The sequence below is a fragment of the Malania oleifera genome, chromosome 3, assembly GCF_029873635.1.
Source record: "Malania oleifera isolate guangnan ecotype guangnan chromosome 3, ASM2987363v1, whole genome shotgun sequence".
NCBI lineage: Eukaryota > Viridiplantae > Streptophyta > Magnoliopsida > Santalales > Ximeniaceae > Malania > Malania oleifera.
The window spans coordinates 26,512,288-26,526,453 of NC_080419.1; the positions used below are offsets into that span (position 1 = coordinate 26,512,288).

Consider the following 14,166-nt stretch of genomic DNA (forward strand, 5'->3'; position numbering starts at 1 on the left):
GATGACTCATGTGCCCGCACCCCAGTGACGTGCAAGTGGAACTTCCCACACCTGTTATGCAACTTCCAAAACCCAAAAGGAATTGCTTCCAGGCACCATATTATGGTTTTTTTTTCTACAAAAACCTGCAATTTTGTGAAAATATTTGATGGAAAGATTGATTACTTGAGTTTGATACATATTTAAAGGATTTACCAGTTCCATCAATGTCACAATCAGAACAAATTGCTGCCATTTGTAATTTGTTTATGAGGATTTATTTAGATTTTTCCTAAGAATTTGAGAATGAAGTTTGTGGTTTGCATGAGTAGATTGAGGATTTTTAACAAATTGTTTGAGGGTCCTTGGTGATATATAATTGCAAAATGGTGACTAATGTTGGTTGGTTGTCTACAAATTTAGAAGAGAAGCCTGCTTGGACACTTGATACAGCAGGAACTTCGAGAGGAAAGTTCGGGACTCCTATTCCCAGCACACATAATAGCTAGATGATAGGAAATGATAGCAAGAGATTTAATTTGAAGAGAAGCTTGCTTGGGCGCTTGATAGTGCAGGAACTTTGAGCGTTCAAGTACCCCTCTTCCGAACACACATAATTGCTGCTCCCCAGTAGTTGATCTAGTAGAGGAATTTATGGTGGCTGCGTTGGCGATGCACTGCAATTTAACACGGAGATCCTAATGTTGCTTAATTGTATGACTTCTAATCTGCAATGAATATACTTGTCTGGGGGGCCTTCAGCACGTCCATCCCTTCCTTCACGATTACTTGAACCACCCAAGCAGTTTTGCTACTACTTGAGGGATGGTAAAACCACCTTGTGTAACAAATGCAGTCTTCTCAGAACTAGAGGTTGGAACACCGGAACGTAGGAGTGGAGTAATGGGTATCAGAGGAAGCATAGAGTATGTGGGAGTAAACGTCAGCAAAGGATGAAAACTCTTTATGATGGACTGGATTGGTTCGAAGTCAGGTTTTCTGACCCACTAGTATGGAACTTGCTTTGTCATCTACTTTTTTGCTTTTGCATCTGATCAACATTGGTTGTTATGGGTTACACTATGTTGAGTTCTACATAAAAATGTGCTTGATCTCTGCAGAATACTCAGTGTTGCTCATGTCTCTCGTTGTAGCTGAAAGCACTCGGGGAGAGAGAGTACATGCGTGTTATGTTACTGGAGTGACCAAATTTGGGTTCTATTGAGTTCCACATTAAGTAGACAATCAATGTGTGAGGGTGTGCAATTGGATGGTTCGGTTGGTTTTAGGGTTAAAAGTAGAGAACCAAAAATTTGGTTCTGTAGAATTTGAAACCAATCCCCGATCCAAACTGACATGAACTTATTATTGGTTAGCTTAGAAACTTATTATGCTGAACGTGCTGCCATCCGTAAGACAAATACGTATTGTTTGACATGCTTACATGCTGCCACTCACTCGATTTCATTGGCCATGTAGTCAATCTTGGGCACATAGGAGGGCTTGTACTATCTTAGTAGCCAAAGAACTCCTAAAAGCATCAAGAACGACCTTGCTGGTACTAAATGAAAATTCTGAAGCAACTGTAGAGATGGGAATCACTAACACATCATGAGCCAGTTGTGATAGGATAGGAAATCTTAGGCTATTAAGCTTCCATCATTCTGATATATCAACTCTACATGCATCCTCTTCGATGTCTTCACTTAAAAGCCAATGTAGCTTAAATTTGTCATCCCCACTCCCACTCTTGGTATTGAACTTCTTATATAAAGACTTCAATTGTAGTCTTACCTTTTGTTGTGGTTTTCCATTTGACTGCCCATGTTGCATATTATTTTTATATGCATTGTGAACAATTCATATGTGGCATCACTCACTCTTCTCTGTATTTACCCAAATCACATTCATACATTCTTGAAAGTGCGAACTCAACATACTATAGCTTGTGCCTTGGGTCAAGAACCACTGCAACCTAAGTTAACATATTTATCTTCTCTGTGTTCCCTAATACTTGTCATATTTTTCCTTCATTCTCATATTCGTTAACCTCAATTCAATATCCGCACTGCTTTTCCATTCTTGCAATAGACAATTAACTTACTAATTTCATGGAAAAAGTCTATTGGATGTTACATAAAAAAAGCCTGAAACTCGCTGTCTGAGTTCATAAAAGTGTTAGAAAACCCACCAACCTTCTACATTCTTAATCAATCTCAACCAGCATTCCATTCCTTGATTGAAGTTCAAATTTAGATGATGATCTAACTCCTCAAATCTCTTAAAGGCTTTTTCAAATTTTTATATGGCCTCCAACATTGAATAAGTAGAATTTCATTGAGTAGGAGTATCCAACTCCACAATTTTTCGTTGTACTCTTTCTATTTCAATGCATTCCTTAAAATTTTGCAATCTTGATGGGAACTGCCTCACATATCCCATTGCATCGCTAACTCAAACAACCAAGCATTTGTTTCCCTCTGACCATCAACCACAAGTAGATTGATTAAATGAGGAAGATACCATATGTGAAGAAATAGACCTTGTAGCACACAATGCCTCCAATTGGTAATTTTTTCTTCAAGTATCAAGTATGTTATCACTTGAACCTGCATTATTAGCAGCACTGGTAAAGACTTTGTCAATTATCCATTCAAGTAAACATGTATTACTAATGGCCTCTCTTTTGTGACTAGAAATTTGACAAAAAAATTATCACCTCTTTTGTTTGATGTCCAATCATTGTCCACGAAGTGGGCTGTAATACACAATTTAATTTTTTTAATAGATGACCACGTGTCAGTTGTGAGACACATCCTTCGACACAAACCTTTGAAAATTTGTTTTAGTTTCAAGTTCTCATGTGAGTATAATTGGTAATTAGCCCTTGCAAGTGTCCATTGTGGTGGGATATGAAACCTAGGGCATGTGGTGGACATGAAATGTTTAGATCCCTGACCTTCAAAAAATTTAAAGGCAAGCTCATTGACAATCACCTTACAGACTAGCTCTTTCTAAATGGCATCTTGTCAAACTTGCAAGTATCAAGTGTGCCCCCTTAGTCTCATCATGTGATGCTGGTTGCAAATTTAATTCCATTTGTTTGTGAAGGTCAATTTTATCTTGGACATTGTGTGCAAGTACTTGTGGGAAAATGTGTTTAATGACTTGTATTCTATACTTTTATAGTTATCTATTTTAGGAAATTTTGTAACAGCCTGTATTCCTAGAATTTGGCTGATTTGGTTAGTTTCCTATTCTGTTAGAATATCCCATAAATCATGGGATCTGATATAACCTAGTTAATTTTCCTTTTCTGCTGCTAGGGTTGATGTATATAACTAACGTTTTGTGTATTATTCGAATAAAATGAAGCAAATTCTTCCACGAAGTGTTTTCTCAGTTTCTGTCATGGTATCAGAGCCTAAAGCTCTTTTCTGGTATTAAAAACCTCTTCACTCAGGCCTTCATTGCCGAGACCATACTGTTGCTTCTTTGTACCCTGTTTTACCCTATTTTTTAGTTCAAAAACAGAGTATTTTTGCACTTTTTCTGTTCAGCCTTCATTGCTGAAATTTCTTAGAGCAGTTTCTGTTCTTATTTCTACCTTTGCCAGCCTTCATTGCTGGTGGTTTCTGTTTCAAGCGATTGGCCTTAATTGCCAAGAGATCATTGTTTGTGAAGAATGTCGGAGGTTGCAGAGACGACCGCTACAGCACAATCGGAGGAGATTGTTCGATCCCAACAACCCGGGGAATTGCAAAATATCCAGGCAGCATATAGGCTGAATGGAAAAAACTACCTCAAATGGTCTCAACTGGTCCGCGCCGTGCTGAAGGGAAAGGGAAAGATCAGCCATCTCATGGGTACGGGGCTAAAACCAGGAGATCCTCATTTTGAAGCATGGGATAAAGAAGATTCCATGATTATGGCGTGGTTGTGATTCCTGAGGTTAGTGGCACATGCATGTTTTTGGCTACTGCCAAGGATATTTGGGATGCAATTCAACAGACATACTCAAAAGCTAGAGATGCAGCTCAAGTATATGAGGTGAAGGTGAAGACGATTGCAGCAAAACAAGGGAGTAAATTTGTTACTGAATATGCCAACCAATTGAAATCTTTGTGGGAAGAACTTGATCATTATAGAGTGATAAAAACCAAGTGTCTTGAAGATGCCGCTGTTAGAAAGGATTTCATCAAGCAAGATATAGTCAATGATTTTCTTGGGACTTAATTGATCAAGTGAGGATTCAAATTCGTGGCAAGCAGGAAGTTCCTTGTTTTAATGAGGTGGTGACATTGATTCGAGGCAAGGAAAGCAGAAGAGGTCTGATGCTTGAACCATAGAACACAAATAGCTTGGCTATGGTGGCTAGTGGTGCCAATGATTCACTTACAAATGTGGAACAAGCACCAGTTTTTGAAAATGGGAGACCTGGTCAGCCAAAGGCCTAGAACCGTGATTACAAGGACAACTTATGGTGCTCTTATTGTTAGAAGGCACGCCATACTCATGAACGGTGTTGGAAACTTCATGGAAAATCTCCACGCCGAGAGTGGGGACAGTAAGGAGAGCAGCCAAGGAACAATCATCAGGCTCATGTTGCTGCGGTACAGCAAAATGAAGCAGCACCACAGGAGTTAGGCGGTCTCAACCAAGAAGAGGTCAAGAGGGTGAGATCTCGTATTGGCAATCTTGACAAACCTTCAGGTACTTGCTCATTGGCATATTCAAGTGAGTTTCTTACCTCTATTGGATTAAATGTCTCAGGTGAAACCTTTGCCAACTCCTGGGTCATGGACTCAGGAGCTACTGGCCGTATGACCCACTCATCGAATGGTTTTTTCACATATTTGCCATGGCCAAGCAGTAGGAAAATAGCCACAGCCGATGGTTCCTTGACCACTGTAGCAGGTGTAGGAGATGTCAAAATAGGCCCATCACTGATTTTAAAAAATGTTTTCCATGTTCCTAGATCATCCACAAACCTTGTCTCTATTAAAAAACTCACTCAAGATTTACGTTGCAATGTGGTTTTTCATCATAGTTATTGTGTATTTCAGGACGAGGATTCAAGGAGGATGATTGGACATGCTAGAGAATGGGATGGACTCTACTACCTCGAAGCACTGAGTCACTCAAGCATTACCAAGGGCAAATATCTCACTCTTTTGTTTCTGAGCATTTTTCGTCCAATAAAGAGAAAGATTGGCTCCACCATCGCCGAATTGGACATCCGTCATTTAGAGTCATTAAAATTCTGTTTCCTTCTTTATTTGAAGGTTTAAATGTTGAGAATTTTCATTGTGAAGTGTGTGAACTTGCTGAACACAAACATCTATATTTTCTAGTCAGTAATAAAAGAAGTTCTATTCCTTTTTATTTCATTCACAGTGATATTTGGGGTCCTAATATTCCTAATGTTTCTGGGGCACGATGGTTTATGTCAGCTTGGATCTTTCTTGTTGTGGCACATGAACATATGCAGTGCTTCCAACGATCTGCAAATGAGCAATTCTAGGCTTTCTTCCACTCCATGCTTCTTGCGGAGTTTGATCTTTTACATTCTTCGTTGGACACCTGTTAGACAAGTAAACTGCACAAGAAACAGCTTCTGCCCAAAATTTCTTGGGCATATTTTTTGCTTTCAACATGCATTGGGCCATATTAAGAATGATTTTGTTTTTCCTCTACGCAACACCATTTTGCCGTGGCGATCTTGGAACCGTTGAAGGACGACGAATTCCATGAAATTCACAAAACTCATTAAATTCTTTGGAAGTGAATTTGCCTCCTCTACCGGACCTCAAAGATTTAATTTTGTAGCCACTTTCATTTTCCATAAGGGCCTTGAAATTTTAAATGCTTCAAATGCTTTTGATTTTTGCTTGAGGAAATAAACCCAAGTTTTTCTACTGTAATCATCAATGAAAAGTAAGAAATATTTATTCTTACTGAATGACGGTGGATTGATTGGTCCACACACGTTTGTATGAACAAGTTGAAGTGGCTCTGTTGGTCTTGTTGTAGCTTTTGTTGGAAAACTTCTTCTTGAATGCTTTCCGAGGAGACATGCTTCACACAAATGATGTCGATTGTTGATGGAGGGCATCCCATTCACCATGTGTTTGTCTCCCAAGACTTTAAGTGCTCCAAAATTCAAGTGCCCAAGTCTTAAATGCCAACACCATGCTTTATTCTTCACGTTCACTTTCAAGCATTTTGCTTCAGTTGTCTTGAGATTTAGCATAAACATCCTATTCTTCGACATGCTCACTTTAGCAATCAAATTAGCATTTTGATCTCTAAGACAAAGATATCAATCTTTCATGTGATTTCATACCCCCTTTTGAGGAGTTGTCCCAAACTCAAAATGTTACTTTTCAATTTAGGCACATAATAGACATCATTAATAAGAATATGGCTCGCACTTTTGAAAGAATCAAAATGGTACCTTTCCCACATATTTGAATCTTTGAAAAATTTCCAAATGAAACGTTCCCATTCACCTTCTCCTCAAGCATGACAAATTTTCAAGCGTGACAAATTTTTCTTTATCTCCACACAGGTGATTGCTTGCTCCATTATCTAAGAATCACGAACTTTTGTCATCATTCTCCTCATTTTTAAATGCTAGTTACAGTGTGGGCTCTACGTTTTCTTGCTTGTCATCTACTAGATTGGCTTTTTCCTGCACATCATTAGAAGCACTATAACATTCCCATCAATAATGCCCAAATTTGTGACAATTGTAACATTCAATATGAGACTTGTCATACCTTCTCTCATTCGTTCAAGGATGGTTGCCTTTTCCTCTTCCTCTTGCTCGTCCATGACTTCTATGTGATTGATAGCTCCTTTCATCATTTTTGAAATTATCATGGTCATTTCTACCTCTTCCTCCTCTGCAATGACCATTACCACGACCACGTCCTCATCCACGCCCTCGTCCTCTTTGGTTCCTTTCATCTTGATCCACTTTGAGAGAAATTGTAGTTTTGAGAACTTGTTCCAATGGTTCATCTTGCCTCCTCTTGATTTTGTCTTCATGGGCTTGTAAAGAGCCTTCTAATTGTTCAAGCGTCATGGAGTCTAGATCTTTGGACTCCTCAATGACATACACCACATAACCAAAATTTGGAGTTTAGGAACGAAGAATCTTCTCTATCACTAAAACATCTTCAATTCTATCTCCATACCTCTCTATTTGATTCACGACAGCCTTCAACCTTGAACAATAATCCGAAATTGATTCGGATTCCTTCATATGCAAAGCTTCAAAATCACCTCGTAACGTTTGGAGTCTCACCTTCTTTATTTTGTCAACTCCTTGGAGGGAGCTTTGCAAAATTTCCCAAGCTTCCTCTGCGGTGGACACATTGGCCACCTATAACATCGAATCATCCAAACATTGATGGATGTGGTTGAGGGCTTGCTGATCCTTCGTCCTTGTCTTCGCCAAAACATCCTTCTCATTTTGAGCAAAGAAACTTCATTTTGAGGTGGGACATAACCTTTTTCTACAACTTCCCACACATCTTGCTAGCCAAGCACCGCTTTCATACGAATACACCAAATTTCATAATTTTCCTTTTTAAGATGAGGAAATTGCAATGAATACACTCCACTATGGTTCGCCATCTCTCAAAGGAAATCGCTTTGATACCACTTTGTTAAAATAGAAGGAAGAGATGTGTGTATTCACTTTATTCCAAACTTGAGTACAAAGGGGGTATATATAGGTACAAAACATGACTCGTGAACATCTAGTTTCATGAACCCAACTAATTTGAACCTCAATTAATTGTTAAATAAATGAACCACATTTAAGATGCTAATATTGAACTTGCACATACATGAGCTAAGACACATGATTGCATTAATTCTACTTAATCTCAACACTTATGTGATTCCTCAATGTAGTAGTGCCTTTTTTTTTTGTATATTTTTGGAATGACCTATAAAAAATCCTTGTCACAATAGTTGTACATACTTTCACTTTACCATCTTTAGCTACAAATTTGATGAAGTGATTCCACACAATGGATCTTCCTTTTATTGCCATTCCAGAAAAAGGAATACGATGACTATCTCCATCACTTGAGGGCTTAAGATTTGAGCCCTTATCCTCCTTAGTATTTGTTGTGTCTCCTTTTTCATGGCGTGACATCTAAAATTTAAGTCATAATATAATCATCATATAGTCACATACATTGCAAGGTGAATCTGTAGTTGGAGAAAGAATAGAATATTTGAAAAAGACTAGCTTTGCTACTCTTGTCTTCAGACCACTCCTTATCCCTTGTCAACATGCAGCATGCTTAAAAAATCTGTGTAAGAGCCTAGCGTGAGCCATGGCGAGAAGGTTGCAGGATGCCTTTTCTCTCTCTCACTGTTCATTTTTCTAAAGGCAAATTTTTTTTTTCTAATATTAAAATGAAAGACTGGCATTGAGAAGGATATATACAAACAAAATGTGGATGGCTGGGTGGCAAGGAAATCATATTTTTGTGAAAGTAACTCAAAAGAAGGATAAAAGTATACAACAACAATGAGCAATCTTAATATTCATTATTAAGTTCGTAGCAATCTTAATACTCTTCTGACATCTGGAGTCGGCACTGTCCGGCTTTGGCTGGCATGGGCTCCTGCTATGGGATTTCAGGCCTTGGCAGATTTTGGAAGATCTCTAGGGGTTTTGGTGTTCCTGAACATGCTGCATTGTCCAGGTGATTTCCAGAGACTGCTTTGTCTTCTGACAGATGCTGGGCTGGTTTTCAGAATGGTGCTGCTGCTAGCAGCTCTCCTGTGGTGGTATACCTGCAGAGGATTTGAGCTTTAGGGCTTGGTTTAGCAGTGGCTGCAATACTTAAGGTTTGGGTCTTGGGAACGTGGGACCATGCTCTGTGATACCATGTTAGTAGTGTTGTGTAAATTGGAAACCTAATCACAGCAGTAGGTTTCCCTTTCTATTTATAAAGTGTCATGTACATTACATTGACCATACCTTTACTGATTCAAGCTTACTGACATGGCACTGACACACATCATCAATACTAAACGACTGAACCAGTAATTAGCAACATAATCGTCCTTAGTTCAAATGTCATTTATTGTTTATTATTAGCGTACCACAAAATTTGTGCTACGGAGATTAGTTTAGATTGAAATAATCAACTTCTTGGTGAGCAGTATACTGTTGTGTAGTTAAAATAATTTTTTTTATATCAAATTATTGTCCAGCTTTGCATTTTTTCAATGCTTGTAAACTAATATCCTTTTTTATTTTGTAGGGAATCTGAACCAAATTCTTGGGAAGATACAGTGAAAGATGAGCTGGATCGCACAAAGTATCCTCGTATGCCATGGCATGATGTCCATTGTGCCCTCTGGGGACCACCATGCCGTGATATAGCTCGACACTTTGTTCAGCGTTGGAACTATGCAAAGGTTGATATTTTGTTAGTTGTTACAAATGGGTACTATAGTCCCATCCAAATCATTGAAATCTCGTGAACTTAATATAATCTTACATTCTTTCAGAGAAATAAAGCTCCAAATGAGCAAGCAATTCCACTACTTATGCCTCAGCACCACATGGTCATTCCACATTACTTGGGAAAGAGTAAGGAGATGGAGATTGGGAATAAGAATGCTGAAGACAACGTTGGAGAAATTAGAAGGCAAGATTCCTTTTCCTCTCGCTCATCGACGCAAGATATCCCACTGCTTTTGCCTCAGGAAGCTGATGGGATCAACACTTCTAATGAAGACACAACATCCAATGGAATGGACTTGGCACATAATCTCATTGACCGGCCAAGCAGGATTAGAAGAAGTCTTTCTTTCTCATTCCGGAAGTCCAAAATTGAACCAGTTGGTCCGGATATGCCAATGAAAGGCTTTGTAGATGACCTTGATTCCTTGTGTTTTCAAAGGAAAAGACCTTCAGATGTGGTGGTGCAGCCCACCGTTAAACATTTGGATAATGAGTGGTGGGAAACACAAGAGCGGGGTGATCAAGTTGCTTCTGCAGATGAAACTGGACAAGTTGGTCCGTGCACCTCATGTCGTTGTCAGGTGGGCTAGAACTTCGAAGTTTTTCCAAATTCTCATAATGTGGACAAATTGAAAGATGCCTTCCACTAGGTTTCTGACAGTGTGACTGACCTCTAAATGTCATTGTGCAATTTACCAAATGCGTCCCACCTTGGGGTTGGGTACCCCAAAATAAATTAAAAAAATGTCACTCTCACTGGTTGAAAGATCCATTTCTTGTAAAATAATGGATATTGTTCAAATTAGGAGCAATAGAATATTTTAAAATGCTTGAAAAAGTAACCAAACACCTGTCTTCTTCTCCGGGGGGTGGGGGTGGGGGTGGGGTGTCTATGTTGGACTTGTAGGGAGTGCAACAATTTACCTGAAATCCTCAATGGAGTTATATATATATAGTTTTATAAATATTTTTCCTCTATATTAGTTTTGGATTTCCATGATTTATGGGTGGACTTTTAGGAGATATCACATCAACACAACAATAACAGCCATTTTGTCCCTTTTGGCTTTTTTCCCTTCCCTTTTCTGCATAGTTTTCCTATTTTTTTTATTTTTTATTTTATATGCATTGAAACCATCGTACTTGTACACCACATTCATATTTTTATGATTTTTCCGCTTTGTATACCAAAGCCCCCACATGGTTGGTTTGTTGTTGTTGTTGCTGCTGCATTAGATGACAACTCATCTCCTAGACATTCTACTCATATGTCGGAGTCGTCATGAAATAATAATTATGTTTCTTGTTGTCCCAATATTTCATGACTTGTTATATGAAGCTTGAGCTTTGTTTTTCTTGAAAGTTTTGATATCTTTATGAGGATCCACTAGATGTTTATTGTCATTAGTTTTTCTATCTGCGAGTTATGTAGGATGAAGTTTGAGATTTGAAGGTGATATGGAGTGGAAAATTATGACACTTGATGTGGCAAATCAAAATGATTGGACTATTGATATGGTTGTTGCCCTTGTGGTTCATTTCAGGCAATTTAGTGGAGGCTATACAAGCATCAGTTAATTTCGAGCACATATGCAATTGGCTAGTCATTGTTTGCTGTTTTATTCTACCTTAGCATATAATAAATGTATCTGTTGGTGGTGATGTTAATTTGTACTTGTGCTGTATTATCAAATTGCCATATTGGATGTTATCCTCAAAATCTTAATAATTTTGTGTTTCCAGGTTATTAGGAGCGTCAGTCAGTGGTCTGCTGGAACAAGTCAAACTGAAGAGAGCATTCACAATGCTTACTGCTCTCTTATTGCAAAGGCAGAGCACTTTGTATATATTGAGGTATGCAACGAGCCTTTGCTCATCTTTTACTTCATAATTTTCGTAGCTTAGTTTGTTTGTTTGTTTTTGTTTTTGTTTTTTTTTTAAAACATATTAAGAAAGCTACTTATTGAAATTCACCTCAGCAATTACTGCCTTGCCTAAGTGCTTGGATGGCTTACAGCTTACGAGACAGTCATTTCACTCATTTGTGTGTGTTGTGTATACATATGAATAGAGAGAGACAAAGATGATGTGGGATGAGAAGCGGCTATTTGGATGGATCGTTTCGAGGTCTATGTCAAAGAATAGGGTGAATGGTTTATTGGGTCCGAAGCCTAAATGTGCTTAGTTATTTAGTTGTTTAAGTATGTGTGTGTAGTTGCTTGTATTAGGATTATTTATGTTGGGACTTGTTTGTAGTAATTGTGTATTCTAGGGGTATGTGTGTAATTTCATATGTTTAGAGGCTTTCTTATAAATAGTGTGTGAAAGCCATGTTGTAGGCAGGTGTTAATGAATTTGAATTGAATTGAATGTCAGTTTTCCCCCTGGTATCTCTTCTTTCCTCCCTTCCCCTTCCTCCTCCTCCTCTTGTAACTTTGATCTCCATTCTTCCATTTCAGTGCACCCAGTCTCCCTCACTCCTCTTCTCTTCCTCTTCTTCCTTCTCTTCTTCTTCTCTCTTCTCTGTTTCTGATTTCCTGTTCTTTACATAATTCCCTGCTGCCCAGCAGCAGTCTTTCCTCTTCTTCTTGTCGGTTTCTCTTCTTCTTCTTCTCTTAATTCTCTCCCATAATTCTCTCAACTCCCTGATTTCTAAATTCTGGCGCTGTCTCCTCTACTTGCAGCAGTCTCTATCCAGTAATTAATCTCTCTGTTTCTTCCATCTTCTTCTTCTTTTCTTCTTCTTCTTCATCTTCCAATCTCTCCATTAATCTCTTCTTCCCTGTTACGCTCTCGTCTCGTCATTTCTTTCTGAAATTTCAGTTTAAAAGAAAAAATCGAAAGCAATTCTGCAGTTTCAGAACTTTTCAGAAAATTCCAGCTGAGCCAACATCCTACAACACCACCCATACCATCAAAAACAGAACCCCCTGACACCTTTCACCTCAAAATTTCATCACCAACCGACCAGCTGTGAAGCCCCACGCTCCACATGAAGTTCTCCAGCTGCTGCCCCCTTCAAGATCTTTGCTGGAGTTTTTCTTGACACACCACCACCACCATTCGACTCACCACCCTTCAATATACCACTCACCAGAAAATCATCGCCGGAAAGTCGCTGCCGGTGAATCAAGTGCTCCACGTGCCGGCGAATACAAGTGGGATTTGGCCAGACTTCCCTCCTGCTGCCAGAATTGTGAGAAATTGGTTCCTAGACATGAGAAATTGGTGCTTTCTCATGAAATTTTGGTTCCTAACTTGAAATGGTGTAAGCAAGTGCGATAATTTGGCACAAAACCCTAGAAATTGTCGCTGCCAGCATCACAAGTCAGGTTTTATTGGTGCTATTTGTGAGTTTTTCTAGTGAATTTGTTTCATTTTTGCGTGATAATCAAGATTAAAGGTGACTTGAAGATTATTCTTAAATAATTGAAAGTGAAGTTTTTTCTTTGCTTCATTTAAGGTGGAGTAGTTATCTGGTAGGGTGCAAATTATGGGAAATGCTTTGGAGGCTATAATTGGTGTTTTGAATAGGCTAACAACTGAATTTGCAGCCTTAGGTAAAAGGCCCATGGAATTTCCTACCAAACAAGATGGTGGGATAGCTGCTGTCACTTATGCTTTTGAGTTCTGTGAAGACCGAAATAATCATTTGAGTAAGGGAATTATACTAGAAGTCTCAGATTTTAATGGTGATGGTTCTCTTGATGAATTTGATGATCGAGTGTATTATTTGGAGTATTATTTCCAATGGCGTGACATGAATGAGGCTAGAAAGTTGTAGTTTTTAGAATCAAATTTGAAGGGAACTGCTTGAATTTGGTGGATTAAACAAAGGGAAATCTTTAGAAGAAGAATATTTGGCGAGATTACAGCATGGGATGAGATGAAGCGAGCCATGCAGGAGCAATTTGTGCCTCCCAATTATCAGCGGCGTGTTCATCTCCTGCTCTTTGATTTGAAGCAAAAAGAAAAGACAATGATGGAGTGCACTAGTGTATTCTATACTTGGCTACTCATCGATATAGAATGGAAAGAGGATGTTATGATAGCTTTGTATAGAAAAGGGTTGAAGCCAGCTATACCTCCAAACTTGCTGCATGTCGTCTCATCACAGTTGGGGGTGCAGCACAGGTTGCCGCCAGAGTGAGGAGGACAACGCAGTCCTCCTAGAGCTACATCAGCCCTTCGGTTTGAGAAGAGTACTAGTGGAGTGGTACGAGAGAAGATAGTTGAGCAATTGGGTAAAGGCGTTCAGACTAATACCTTTTGGAAGACTACTGAGCATTCTGGAACAACTTCTAAGAGCTAACCATGACTCTAATGCTTTAAATGTCAAGGTTTTGGACATCGAACTGCACAATGTCCTAACCAATTCATGGCTGTTGCAGAAAATGAAGAAGATGAAGATGATGATACTCAAGTAGTTGAAGCTGAAATAGAAATTCCAAGTGACTTAGATGATAATGGCAATTTGAGAACCTGTTTTAGTGGTTCGACATATGCTTTCTTCCCACAAGGTTAAAGAGACAGAGGATTGGAGGCAGACCAACATCTTTCAAACTCAAGTGATATGCCAAAAACAGCTTTGTACTTTGGTTATTGATCCTGGTAGTTGTACAAATGCAGTTTCTGAAGAAGCTGTGTAGAAGTTAAATTTGGAAGTTGAGCCTCATCACGTACAA

At 38.9% G+C, this 14,166-nt stretch overlaps 1 protein-coding gene across 3 annotated transcripts in view; it reads left to right on the forward strand.

The window, feature by feature from the left end:
* LOC131150747 (phospholipase D zeta 1) overlaps nt 1-14,166 on the forward strand; it is a 69,442-nt gene that overhangs the window by 24,107 nt on the left and 31,169 nt on the right. For 2 of the 3 annotated variants that reach the window (XM_058101671.1, XM_058101672.1), the window contains 3 exons: nt 9,276-9,432; nt 9,526-10,062; nt 11,225-11,335. In XM_058101671.1, coding sequence (XP_057957654.1) covers nt 9,276-9,432; nt 9,526-10,062; nt 11,225-11,335 — 805 coding nt within the window. The remainder of the gene's footprint in view (nt 1-9,275; nt 9,433-9,525; nt 10,063-11,224; nt 11,336-14,166) is intronic. The other variant, XM_058101673.1, reaches the window with a different exon arrangement.